Source organism: Panulirus ornatus, chromosome 16 (assembly GCF_036320965.1).
Source record: "Panulirus ornatus isolate Po-2019 chromosome 16, ASM3632096v1, whole genome shotgun sequence".
In the NCBI taxonomy this organism is placed as follows: domain Eukaryota; kingdom Metazoa; phylum Arthropoda; class Malacostraca; order Decapoda; family Palinuridae; genus Panulirus; species Panulirus ornatus.
In genome coordinates, this window is record NC_092239.1 from 31,627,690 (window position 1) to 31,642,581 (window position 14,892).

General features: G+C 44.3%; 1 protein-coding gene across 6 annotated transcripts in view; it reads left to right on the plus strand.

The window, feature by feature from the left end:
* The window catches only part of LOC139754211 (cell adhesion molecule Dscam2-like), a 543,290-nt gene that overhangs the window by 317,840 nt on the left and 210,558 nt on the right, over nt 1-14,892 (plus strand). For all 6 annotated transcript variants that reach the window (XM_071671457.1, XM_071671454.1, XM_071671455.1 and 3 more), the window contains exons 6-8: nt 2,631-2,748; nt 5,011-5,221; nt 13,925-14,099. In XM_071671457.1, the coding sequence (XP_071527558.1) occupies nt 2,631-2,748; nt 5,011-5,221; nt 13,925-14,099 (504 nt within the window). The remainder of the gene's footprint in view (nt 1-2,630; nt 2,749-5,010; nt 5,222-13,924; nt 14,100-14,892) is intronic.

A 14,892-nucleotide genomic window follows, 5' to 3' on the forward strand; every position in this document is an offset into this window, starting at 1 on the left:
CAGACATTTTATTCCAACGATTTTCGGTGACTTGATTTATGCAGAAGCTGCCACTCTTGTCCACAGGCATGACCTGTGACCTGTTGTAGAAGGGTCTCATCATCAGCTCGGTAAATACCCCCATTTCTATCACCCTCTGAGCCAAATATCCTCGCTTCCCGACATCCCCCAAGCCAAAAAATGCCCACACTCACGACCACTGAGATAATATCCCAATACCAGAACCTACAGGCCAGGCAGCCTCCTCCTGGTAGCCAGAGATACAGAAAAGGTTGGTGTCCGGCCCAAGCCCATAGAGGGCGGTGTCTCTCAGAGGATAGTATCGTAACCATCTTGGGTTCGCGTGCCGGCGCAGGGAAGGTAAAGTTTCCTCCCTGGACGACGAAGTCTTCTCAAAAACTTAAGAAGACTTTTGTGGCGGGGGGAAAAAATTCAATTTTCTATTTTTTCTTGCTGTTCCAACACGGAATCCTGTAAACCTTGGGGATCAACCTGAAATTCTTTATCTGTATCGAGGACGGACAGGGGAAAGAAACCTTGTTATGTGTTGTGAGGAGGGAAGGTACCTCACCACAACACCGGGGAACTCTGTAGTACAGGTCGTCCCGAGGTTTATGGAGAATAAAACTCTGTCCAGAACACCGAAACTTATCATCTTTTTCACGAAAAATAAAATACATAAATCATTTGGACACACTTCCGATTATATTTACTGGCGGAATTATAGTCATAAAATAACACGGGGAAAGTCATGACGAGGTTTAGATAGAGAAATGAAGATGAACTGGGTTTTAGTGGCGTTGAACCTGACAAGGTTATCTCTGACCCACAGGCTAACCTTAGCACAAGGTCATGTTGCTGTAGTGGAGGAAGACGAGATAGATCGAACAAGAAAATATTAACGAGATCTTAAGGATCTTAAAGCTGATTCGCCAGGCGTGTGAATGAGTTGGGTTTTATATAAATCTATTCATATATATATATATATATATATATATATATATATATATATATGATTAGGATGATATAGCTCCAAGACTCCTGCGACTTCAATGGCTGCGCTACAATAAGTTCCTTGATAAGGTTATAGTTCTTTTCGTCTACTGACGATGATGTAGTCTCACCAAAGTCATATTCACTCGCAGTGTAACTCCATACGGGCGGAGTCCGGTCACACCATGTGTGTGTGTGTGTGTGTGTGTGTGTGTGTGTGTGTGTGTGTGTGGTTGAGGATGAGAGTATGGTGAGCGGCTCCTGGCTGAGGTGGGTTCCATGTCCAGGTGGTGTTCAGTAACTACTATATTTCACACATTCCACAACAAATCCCAGAAGACATTCCAGACAATTATATAAAACCAAAGTAGAGGCTCAGGTCCCGCGTATGCCTGACTGCCTCCCGTTGCCACCTCAACCATGTCAACAAGTGATAAATCAAAGTTGTGCAGAAAATCCAAACCAAACCCCGATACTCTGACGTCGGTGAAAGATACCTGTACACCCCGGAGAGAGAGAGAGAGAGAGAGAGAGAGAGAGAGAGAGAGAGAGAGAGAGAGAGAGAGAGAGAGAGAGAGAGAGAGAGAGAGAGAGAGAGAGAGAGAGAGAGAGAGAGCAATCAAGTAAGATAATAAAGGCCTCGTCTTTTTTCAAACCCTACAGGATACAAAGTTTTAATTCACCCACCAGACCAAACTATTAATTCTAATACGCGCTGCCGCCCTCACTTGGTCAAACTACGAGTCTCTCTCGAGGGGGAGGAGACGTCTCTCGAGGGGGGGAGGGGAGGGGGAGTCCCTCTCAAGGGGGAGGAGAGACGTCTCAAGTATTTCTCGGAAGAAATAACTTTTCGTCGATGGATCACACTACCTAAGCCTCAGGCAGGCTGGACCCGCTGATACCACACAGTGAATTCCCAAGTTAGTTTTAAGTAATGTCAAGTGAATCAAGATCAAATGAAATGGATCATGCTATGTAATGGTTTCTTTAAGCCCCTGTAACATGTAGTAACATGTTATATGTATGCCACACTGCCTCAACTGACACAGGACAAAAGATGTTTTCATATTTGAGAATTACGTGTCAACGGGTGGAATATTTTCAAGAATCTTTCACACACATTTTCTAGGACGGGGAACAGAATGACACACATGAAACTTGTAATGTATGTATATGAATGTTTCAGGTTCGTCAGGTATCTGGCGGGGAATATGTGACCCGTAGCCAGGAACCAGTGTTATGTAAGGGTTATGTAGCGGGTTTTTCTCTGATTGTTTGTTTACGTGTGTTAGTTTGTCCATGGTTCGTTTGAGGCCAAGATATCAAAGTACACGCAATACACTAGTGAGGGTTACAACTGGCAATCAATATCTTATCTTTTGCTAGTCCTGTACACACACACACACACACACACACACACACACACACACACATACACACACACACACACACACATACACACACACACATACGTACACACGGGACCTCGTGGTGTAGTAGTTAACGTTATTGACCTAGAGTCAGTACGAGCTAGGGACGAATCTCTGGCGCGGCTGTCAGTCATCAACCAGGGGTCAGTCATCAACCAGGGTCAGTCATCAACCAGGGGTCAGTAACAGGTCCTTCCCTTCGTCCAGATCCTCGGGAGCGGCAGGCGCCCAGGATGGTGACCAAGTCTACCACAGTCAAGCTCTCGGACGCCAAGCCGCTTGTCCTGCCCTGTGTCGCCCACGCCCACCCTCCCCCGAAGTACAGGTAAGCCACGCCCACCCTCCCCCGAAGTACAGGTAAGCCACGCCCACCCTCCCCCGAAGTACAGGTAAGCCACGCCCACCCAACGCAAGACTATAGTGACCCAATTTACTTACTACTATTGTGACGAGCGTGACGACGTGGACCTGGAATCAAGCATGACTGTGGCAGGTCAGGTGGCACGGTTCACACCATCCATAAACGTGACACTTGTCGTGCCCCTGACCACACCTAGCCAGGAGGGTATCTGAGGTCTTCCATCCCAGAAGTCTGGTCCTGGAGGGACCTTGCCTTACCTTACGGTTACCTTAATGATGGTTTTGGACGTGTCTACCTAAAAGCTAGGTATAGGAATACGCCGAGCCTCATAATATTGTACGAGAGTTTCGCGAGGTCTTTTATCATCATCATCATTCTTCATTATCATGAACTATATATATTCACAGTAGTAGTAGAGACAGATGTGGTAGTACACGCCAGCTGGCAGGTAAGTGGTGGATGGTTCTTGTGGGAAGGTAGGACGGTACTGTACCAGCTGCTGGCTCAAGGTCATTACGGCGTCTGACACAAAGGGCTTCTTGTCTGACTATTACGACCTGAACGAGTTCCTCGTCACAGACGAGAAAACTGAAGGGCTTAATTCATCTCTCTCTCTCTCTCTCTCTCTCTCTCTCTCTCTCTCTCTCTCTCTCTCTCTCTCTCTCTCTCTCGTTTTCTATGAGGTAAACTCATGTGGATAACAAAGCAGGCATCTCATTCCCTCAGATTCAAGGGGCGGCCCACTGTGATCACCCAGGCAGACAAGGGAGGGTTAGGGGGTCGGGCCCCTTCCTTTACAAAACAATTGTCCTGTACCTAAACTAAATTAATTTGATATCACGCATGAGGGGTTTATTAGGGCTCATTAAGAGCAGTTTAACCAGTCATGGCGTGCATGTGAGATCCATTCTTAATCAGAATTTGAAGTAAGAATTCTGTAAAGTACTGTATCACAGTGAGGTTACTGTAACTCCTACACCAAGATGGACATGTACTCAGTTACAGATCTATGATTCAGACGGCAGGACTGAGATGGAGGAAATGATTCTTTAACTATTCATTCCCGACCACACATTCAGAGGACTGAGATTATTTTTCTGTTTCCGTGCTCGTGAAAATGTTCCACTGCCCACTGGGTGACGTACAACACAATACTGTTTTCGTCTAGTGTCCAGTTGAGTACAAATCTGCAAACAGTTTCCCAGTGCTAGATCAAACGTTCTGTTTTCAAAGAACATGTCCCCATTATTTTTCGTTCCCTGGTACCTACCCTACTTCAGTATTGTATCTAGTTTCGGTCAGCTTGCTTAAAAAAAAAAAAAAAATAGAGGTAGTATATGGGTTAGCCACCAAGATGTTTCCCCGGATAAGAAACAAATAATGTGAGGTCTGTCGAGATGAATTCAGCCAACAAAAGAGAAATATAGAAGGTAATCTATTTAACATCAAAAGGTGATCTATCATAGATATTAACATCAAAAGGTGATCTTTTATAGATATTTAACATGAAAAGGTGATCTATCATAGATATTTAACATCAAAAGGTGATCTATTATAGATATTTAACATCTCAAAGATTTCGACAACCTAAGCAGTTATTGGACACTAAATCAGTCTGATCTAATCCATACAAATGGATACAACCTCGTAAGCAACTGCTTTACTAAGAACGCCGCAAAATTCTTTCCTGCAGATGAATGTTAATTTACAAAGTGATTTACCAACAAGAGCAGCTGTGAGCAACGCCATAAGCACTTTGAAAATAGTCTTAACAAATACGTTGTGAAGGTCATGGTTGAAGTTCTTTGCCTTTCCTCAGTTGTAAAGATTACAGGTATATCTTCCTCAAGTCACCCCTTCACTTATCTCTTCTCACCACACTAAGCTCTTACGTTTCTGATATCTTCTGATATCACAAGCAGCCTGGAAAGGGCCCAGTGGTCTGCTGCTGCGTGTAATCCCTTGTTGTTCCTCTCAAGTTTCGCATCATTGCTATCAATATTGAGGTGAGAGACCTCTTCTGCCTCCTTCCTACACTCTTCCTGATACATATAAAGAGATGAGACTGACACTCCTTCCTCTCGTGGTCTATACTAAGCCTTGTCCTGGCATGACTGACGGATTGTTCAGCATTTTCTCCACGTCAGCAGCTGAGGGATGTGATGTCTCTCCTCAGTAACCTCCTCCTTCTGTGTGTGCTAACCTTCCGTCACGACGACGTTGCAGGTGGTGGCAGGAACGGGGCGGCGAGAAGATTCCCATCAGCAGCAGTTCCTCCAGTGCCGTGGGCGGGGGTCGAAGTAGCGAGGTGGGCGGCACCAGGACGTGGGGCAAGGGCGGCATGCTGCTGCTGGACCCCACCGCCCAGGGAACCATCGAGGACACCGTCACGCTGGTCTGTGAGGCCTCCAACGAGGCCGGACGAGCCACCATGGAGGTGAGGACTGGGGTTCGTGTTCTCTGGACTGCCCTCACTATCTACTCCTGCAGAGACACGTGGTCCACTTCTCTCTTAGTCTATCTCTCTCTGTCTCCCTCCATTACCACTTGTATGTCTCTTTCCATTTTTTCTACATACACTTCACTAGTACTCCTGAAGATGGTCAAGTGTTACCATGCCTAACAAGTTACTCTGTGAGAACTGGAGAATATCTTCCAGTCTCCACTTGCCTGCCACTTTCGCCCTCTTCCTCCTTTCATAAGAGTCATGGCGACTAACGAGCTCCCGGACTGTAATTAGACTGTTCTTCTCCGACACTCACACCTGCACAAAACATTTACCTCCTCGCTCCCTATCTTATTTGCCAGAGTAATGATTCATCAACACTTTCTTCTCCCTCATTTTGGTCGTGAGTGCGCTAATAATGTCCCTTCTCTCGCTCCACACCACAGTAACGCTCGCAGTTCATATCATAATTTTCGCCATTGAGTGTCTGGTCTTTCTTGTATATGTATACTTGTGTCTCCATTTCAACGTCTCTTGATGGCAGAAGTTCTGGCACAACCATGTCTATTAACCTGGTGGATTTAATCCTAAATTTGACAACTTCCACTACCCGTCGCTTCTTTTCTTAACCTTTGAGCATGTCAGTACGACCCTCGAGTACGACGATACGACCACTGAATACGACATCGCGACCCTTGGATATGATGGCCTGACCTTTGACCGGGAGTAAGAGATGTACCGTCGTGGTCCAGCGATTAATGATCAACATTGTGCATTCCTCGTCCATCTAAACATACAGTGACTGGAGGATTTGTAAACAAAATTTATAGCTTATTTTCCTCATAATCACCACAAGACTTCCTTTTGAAGGCTCCTAGTGTTCCTACGGGACCCTTTTTGCAGGAGCTCCTGTAGATCCAAGACTGCGCTACTTTCAGTAGCAGGGAAGCTACAGACTCCTTTGGAGCGAGAAGTTCCCTGGCTTGACCAGAATCCCCTTCGTCAACAGATGATGATTCAGCCTCACCCACGGTGTGACCACATGCAAGAGGGGTCCGGTAACACCGGTTTTGTGATTATACACAACAGCTTGGTAGTGACCTACGTCTACTTAAATACATTCATTGTACACTTATAATAAACACAGATCCCCTTACTTATAAACACAGTTCCTCTTACTTATAATACTCGTGGTATATTAAATCAAATATGGAACATCTGTCAAAAACGAAGAACTCTTACGGAAAACCAGATATTTCTCAAAAAGATGAATGACATCTGAGTATTCATGGTAATTCCACTGATCAACATAATCAGAAACAATATAATCAAACTTTCATTCACTAAAAGGTATATAATCTAAAATTATTCCCATTTCACTAATGCTTTTTAAGTTTTTCTTTTCCTGTCTCTGATAATTGTATGTATTTGTCCGATCTATGTAACAGCCTGACCTTTACCTCACTTTATACCCTCATGGTTTATATTAAGTGTATTCATCATTGAATATTTTCAGCTCTTGAGCACAGTAATTCTATAAACCCTTAATTACCATTAATAACAATCATAAACATCATCACCATCCACTTCTCCTACTATCATCATTATCATTGTGGTCTACTGACCTACAGTTCTCGTCGGCCATTACCCCTAAGATACTACACACATGTAGACCTGTAGTGTAGTGTAGTGTAGTGTAGTGTAGTGTAGTGCAGAGCAATGAACAGCTCCTCACACTGGCCTGGCCTCCCCCAGGCACACCCATGACAAGCCTGTACGACTTGTTGCTTAACTAATCATTAGTGTGGGGCGGAGAGGACTAATCCCCCCCCCCCCCTCTCTCTCTCTCTCTCTCTCTCTCTCTCTCTCTCTCTCTCACCTAGACACACGACTCACGAATTTTCATTCATTCGGATTCCATATGTCGGTCTCTGTCTCTCACTTTCCATCATATTTCCCAGAGGGAAGACCTACTTACTTCCCCGACAGGGAAACATCACGTTACTAACCTTATCATGCGACGTGCAATGGTCAGCTGATCCTGTGGCAGTCCGGTAGTGTTGGTGACCACCTGTTCTGAACTGTCCTGAAGTACTTGTGTTCCCGCATCCTGTACTTTCCTGGTTGTGTTTGTTATTACAAGTCCTGAACTGCCACTTGTGTCCGCAGATTCTGAAAAGGAAGATAGTGAAGTTGTGTATTACTCCTGGTGTGGGTCGTCTACATATGAATGGTTGGTCACTATTTATTGTTTACATTCACATCTACATCAAGGCGTGTAAGGCCGAGTTTGACGATGATGTACAGTCAGATCATGAACCAGTCAGACGGTATTTGTACACCTACACTCCAGTCATATATCAGTGGTGATGTGACAGTCTGTCATGAAGTAATGGAACAATGTAATATTTCAGAATAAGAGTCACCTGACCAACTGGTCACTAAAGGCATCTTAGTCTACGTGTCTGAGACGGTCAAGTCGTGTTTGTTTCTACGCGTGGACCTGGATGAGGAGGTTATAAACTAATGAACGATGTAGATGTGTGAGCAAATGTTGTCAGGTTACGAAGTACAGACGTGTTTGTGCCTGCATGTTCTCCGAGTATGATCCGAGAAGAAATGTTTGAATATACAAGTTGTTCAGACACGACCAGACGAAGGAATGACCATGTCCACACGTAAACTATCATTTAACTGGAGGAGGATCGTTTCGGTTCTACGTTTTCTCTGGTCTTGGTATGGTGAAGGGGGTACTTGTCCGTCAACAAGTAGGCCGTTCAAGGGCCGCTGGGGCACTGTTTGCGTTAGTAAGGAGCGAACTTCATTTACGCAAGACGCGGCCAATTCAATTAGTTGAGCGAGACGAACCTTCCGTAATCAAGAGAACGGTCGGTGGGTTGGTACTGTCTAAGTTTTTCTTGCGGGTTTTTATTTCTCTCCCATTTCTTCAAACGCCTTCACTATCACTCCGTTTTCTTTCACCGAGAACTGTTTTCTTTAGGCTCACTGTTTACATCTTTCCGTTATCACAGTGCAGAATTTCACGTGAACATTTGGTTATCATGTGTCACGAAGCATTACTGGCTTGTCTCACATTACCAAACCAAGATGTTCTTTAACACTCCAGGGAAGTTGTGGTGAACTTGTGGTGCCCCACGGTAATGAACTATGACATATTTCACCAGAATACAACAACAACTTGAGAGTGAACGCAAACATGGAGAAACAAAAGACATGATTCTGAACAACGTAAGAAAAGCAGGACAAGATGTGGCAGAAAAGACAAACAAACAAACAAACAAACAACAAACAAATATAGCTGGTAATCTTATCTCAACACAGAATACACTTCCAGCAGACACTTGACGAGATACAACTCATGATATCATGATGGCTGAGGTAAATACGCTGTGCACTTCAAAAGCTTCGGTTTACATGTAAAGGATACGACCAGTGCAGGTGAAACCTTCCTATGTTCGTCTAATGGTAATGAAGGTCGCAAGTTTAGATGATTCAACGTTACTATCCAGCCTCAACCTGTTAGAATCAGCAATGTGGCGTCTTTCAACTGTGCTTCAGCAGATAATCTCGTTATAAAAACCATCACGTCCTCGGTCATATGTCCTTCCCAAGCACTATCATATTTTCTGTCTCTATAGACTAGGAATGATGCATCCTTTTACCGCCCTACACCGGACTCCCTCGTCGTATACATCAGGACCTCGGTCACGTATCCTTCCCACGTACTACCATGTGAAGGGTTTAAGAATCGTGGTACAGAGACAGGCACCAGAGCAGAGCGCTTATGTTCCAACACCCCTCATATAAAGCATAGCCTTCATGGGAATAAAGAACATAACAGTGAACACTGCGCAACATGGAGAGAGGCTGAGCATGAGGAGTCGGCCTGTCGATGATGCATACACCACACAAGATCATATTCTAAACAATATTCAAAACTCTAAACTGAAACAGAATACTTAGCTTTAATCCCAGAATCTTTACGTCGCTCGAAGACAACGTAATACAACAGTGCACCACTGTGTTGCCAAAGGGGCCAATCAGTACAACAGTAACTAACATCTCTTTGAATTAACGTTGAATATCGATCTTCAAGACCGGAAGGGGAAAAAGTGTATTGATTTCGACACACTTATGATTCGTCAGGTGGGTAAGGGGGAGAGGAAGACGTGTGCTGGAGTGTGATTGTTCTGAGGTTTTTTGCATAAGTGCATAATTCATCGATACGAAAGTTGTCTAATGGCATATGGATTTTTGAAGTGCACTCAATCCTTCTTGAGACAGGACGAGAGGCATAGATGCTTATTGGATTCCTCTTCCAAAACACACTCTTGACAGTGAGCTAATGTGCGACACAGGAAACACCACTGCTGCCCAGTCATCAAAGCAGGCAAGAGAACTGCACCATAATAGTCTCCAGAGTTTTCTTTTCCTGTAAACATATCTTTCCAAGCCGAGCGAAATGTGCTTCCTCTGTTGTGGAATTAATATGTCAGGTTCTTCCAGCGGTTGAAGACGCTCCTTGACTGGCCCCAGACTGTGTGAGCGTCGGGGGAGGAAGGAAGAGGCGGCCATGATGAGGGAAGAGGAGGAGGAGGAGGAGGAGGAATAAGAAGAGGAAGAGGAGCGAGGAGTGGGGAAAGGGAGGGAGGAAGTGAGGTGGATGAGATATGACGGAACCATGAGATGAGAGAGAGAGAGAGAGAGAGAGAGAGAGAGAGAGAGAGAGAGAGAGAGAGAGAGAGAGAGAGAGAGAGAGAGAGAGAGAGAGAGAGACGATGATGATGAGTCTCTTTATAAATACATTTGTTTTAGTCTCTCTCCGTTTCTCTCTATATATATCACGCGGTGAGCGCTACGCGCTAACCATGCCATCAAGGACAAATCTCTCTCTGCTACCTTTCCCCTCATTTTTTTGTCTCTCTTTCTGCCTTGCTTTTAGCTCTCATCTTTAACTCCACCAGAACTTTTCCTTTCCGGCAGGTATGAAGGCCTGCTACCAGTATGGTCAGCTTCTCAATATACAATATGAACACCGGTACTACAGCTGAAGACAGAACCAGAAATGTACTTCACAGACAAAACAAAATCATTAAACTTCAGTTGTTTGAAAATGACGTTATTTTGGGACACAAGATATTTCTGAAGTATTCATGAAACAAATACATCAGCAGAGTCATAAGTTTTGCTTCCTCGATATATATATATATATATATATATATATATATATATATATATATATATATATATATATATATATATATATATATATATATATATCGAGAGTGCATTTCTAATGTCATCCCTTGTTTAGTTCCTTAACATCGAATGGAAATACTTCTGAAGGCTTATCTCTCCTTATCTAAGAATAGAATCATTTCTAACTCGCCACATATGTTGATCCACTATCTACACCAAAGGACCCGCTATGGATGAGAGATCACTCCCTTTACTTCCCTGAGCATCCAGACTGACCATGAGCTTCTGAGGGTAGCTAGTGTACCCACGGACGACACACTAAACCCTACCACCTTCTCTTTCTTCTTCAGTGTTCAGGTAGGCTCAAGAGCATTAACTTAGGCTCTCATCACACTAATCCATGTCCACTTTCCCCGGCCTTCAGTTCATCAGGCACAGATTTCCTCTTTCTTCACTGAGGTCTTTCGTGCTAAGCTTTCCTTTATGTTACAAGTTTTTTGCAGATTTCCGCACCGCAGTACATGTCCCGCCTAGCTGTCTCCAGGTATAGAATCTTACCAGGAAACGTAAGGTCTTCCACAACTCCAACGTTCCTATGTGATTCTTTCTGGTTCCAGAACCCTGCCAGAGAGCGTATGGTCCTCATCTCAACCGTTCTCCCAGGTTTCAAAACCCTGCCAGAGAGCGTATAGTCTTGCACACCCCAAGTGTTGGGTATAAGTGACGACCGACGTCATATTTCACACGGTTGTGTTCTATTTGTCTTGAGCTGGAGGGAAGACGTGAGGCGCATTCTTCCTCCTGTTCCCACCGTTGTCGGCCTCGGCAGCGTCCGGCAGACCGGTGTTCGCCACTCTCGAGCCCAACATGACGACAATATTGAATTTGGCGCGAGGCGAACACGCGCGACCACGAATGATATGTAGCAACAAGTTTTGTGGTATCTTGTTGATCTTCTCGGGTGCGCTGCCGGGAGGAAAGGTCGCACCGGGGACAGTTCAGACGGGGAATCTTAAGGGCAGTTGAAGGGATCAAGTCAGCTTAGAAATTTAGGATAACATACGCCATAACGCATAACTGAAAAAACATGTGCTTAAAGCATGAATATCTTGAGTAGTATTCACTCTAACTCGTCGTTGGAGGATCAGAGAGTCTTCTCCTCCCACGTGAAGGATTTCCTGGGTCTCGTGTGTACTCTGCGTCCTCTCAGGCGCCACCACCTGCAGAACGTGTAGGCGTGCAGAACAAAGTCGCCACTTCTGGAGGCAGGAGTGAAAAGTGTTGGAATAATCCTCAACAGCGTCAACTCCATTCTTGAGATATTCAGTAACAGTCTTATTCACTCCTGTCGCTTTACCACATTTCATCTGACGCAGGCTTCCAATATCTACGCTCTTTTTACCATCCTATTCACCATAACTCGCGCTCCACATCCCACCTCTTCCCAAACACACCACCTCCGCCTCCCTGTCATCTAAAACACACATTCTGCAGTCCCGCAATATACTCACACCATTTCATTTTCACATTTCCTCTCCCACTCACCACTCTGCCATCCGCTCACCAAACTGCCATCCCAGTTTGTCTTCTTGTTCTCCTCACAGTACTCACCTCCATCCAAAACATTTTCTTACTCCGAATTTTATCGGTTCTCTCTCTCTACCTTTATCTCATCTGCCACTTTCTCTTGTGCTTTTCCCAATCACACGCACACCTTCACTGCAGATGCCAACCATACCCGTCCCTTTTTTCGTTAACTAAAGTATTTAGTAACTGAATAAGAAATCCCCATTTCAGTACATTCTCCATACTACATGGTGCTCCTTCATAGTTGTTTTCCTTCAAACTGATATGCCGGAGGTAATGTAAGGTAGAAGAGAGCCTCTAACTTTACCATTCTGTCTCCATGTATACAAATTAAAGTGGATGTAGGATATCATTACTAAAACATACACACACGAGAATAAAACTTCCTCTCCGTGAGACACAAACAGTAACCATAAAAAAAAACGACAAACGCTAAATGAAGAAATAACCCATCATGAGTAACAAGGAACTTCATATATCGTTTGTGTTAACCAACTGCCGTGGTAACATATGTTCCAATACTATTATGTCTACATCTATTCTGCTTCATAGCCTGCCCGTAACGTCAGCCTTTACGACGAGAAATAAAGAATGACACCCGACGCAAACTTACGGTACTGTCTTTGCCAGGAATATCGAACGATGCGAAATATCGAGGTAAAAAGAAAGGTCGTTAACTTCATTCTGTAATCTGGATATCGGTAACCGGATCATCTCGCCTGATGGCCTTCAAAGCAGTAAGCTATTTTTATATCCTGCCTCCCTCCACCACTACCACACTATCCCCTGAACAAAGTGAACAAGTTTAAAATCTTTTTTAGTCAGCAAAGCCCTGAGGCTCGTTTCCCCTGCTTATAAGTACTAAAAGTTCAGCATGACTAACGCAACTCACATTTTCCTTCCCTATGAAGATACACACATGAAGATATTTTGCCTTTCCATTAAAACCCTCTCGCCGTGGAGAGCTTTTCTCTCAGAAATAAGGGATGAACTAGTTCCCTTGCGCATTCTCAGGATGCATCGGGTAAACGCCACCGCTGCTGTGCTCAAAGTCCACATCTGTTACGGTATTCATTGGCTTCCTGGCCTACAATGAATTTTAGAGGAGACGAATAAGAGAGGCAGAGAGAAAGAGGCCAATGGAATGAGTCTCGCTCTTTTTACACATTTATCACCATTTCCCAAGTATATCCTCTTTTGCTGATGAGACTCCTTCCATCTACCTCCATCTCTTTCATCTCAAGTACCAAACTTTTCTGTTTTTATCGAGTTTTACGTCTTCTTTCTGTTCTGCACCTCCGGCCATCATGCAATGATCCCGCCTGATAAAGATCTTAGTAACCTATATCAGCGAGTTGCTATCCTGTTGGACGCTCAGTTTTAATTTCATTTTTTTCCTGTCTCCTGGACGTTTAATGATTTCTTTGTGTCGCTGGCCAGGTTTTCAGCCTTGTCTACGAGACCCTGTAGTCACTTTCCTTTCCTAACACCGCTGTGAACTTCGGTGGTAAGGAGCGAGGGCTCTACAGAACCTCAAGAACTCAGAGCCTGACGTGTTTTAGTAGACCCTCCATCGAGATTATATAAGAGAGGTTGTAAAGAAACATCACCCTGCAGTTCTGGTCTCTACATGATCTAAAAGACCAAGAGAGAGAGAGAGAGTTGAGTAAGTCCCACACACATCCTTTAGGTGTCACTCACTCTCTATCCAAATGCTGTCACCAAAGCCGCGTCATCTACAAACAGCAGCTGATTCACCTCCCATGCCCACCCATCCCTAACCTTACTATACCGTGAACCTCATAACCTCCTCCTCTCCCTTCTCTCTCCCACCTTCCCTGGTCTCCTCCTCCCTACTTACTCACGTCTCCAATTTCTCCTCTGCAGATCCGGGTCGAGCGGGCGGCACCGGTGACCGCCCACTTGACCCCGCGGGTGTTGGTGGTGGACGCGGGTGGAGTTGGCATACTGCGCTGCCAGGTGCCAGGCTCACACCCTCACTCCGTCTCCTGGTTCAAGGACGGTCACGTCATCACTGCTGCCGGAAAAATCGCGATCACAGGTAAGACGAGTTTGTAACGCCCGCATCTGAAACATTAGTCATTAGGTAAACAATATTAATCATACGGAAATGAACTAATAATAATCACAAGCAAAAAAGGTATCGTGTCCTAACTCTGACACATGACATGATATGAATTTGTCAAATAATATTTTCCAAAAGCGTATCTGAACAATGAGCACACAAAAGTCACGGTTTTCACCCCTTACATTAGAACTCAACTTGCTTATACTGAACTGGGTCAGGAAATTCAAACATAAACGCAACTCAAAGAGTTTTGAAATGTGCATAACCGTCTTTAAAGATGTGTCTGAATTATATGGTCCGAGTCAAAATGTGAAAATTCCTATTGAGGTTATCAGAAATGTCTCAATATCAATGTTCATCCTGGCATAAGAATATATCCATGCTTGCTATACTAGTACAAGGTACAATATTGTTGACTACAGTGACCGGGTTCGTCTGGCACGGGTTACATAGTACAAAATGACTTGAGAAAGTTTATCACACCAAATGATCTATCAAAAACTACAGTAACAACAGTATACATAATACAACCACAGACTACGGTGACACTGGAGGGACTACACTAACATACACCACAGGTGTAGACCACTGGTGCAGACAATGTAATTCAACAAAGGCCAGAATAACATAATGTACCTCTGCAAGAGTCGACTGACTGCGTTCAGACAACATTGGTATATTCTTAAACATATTTCAACTACATACATGTATGTATGTGCTACATACACTCCGTTGTACAGGCTATGTTTGTACAGATGCAACCCAT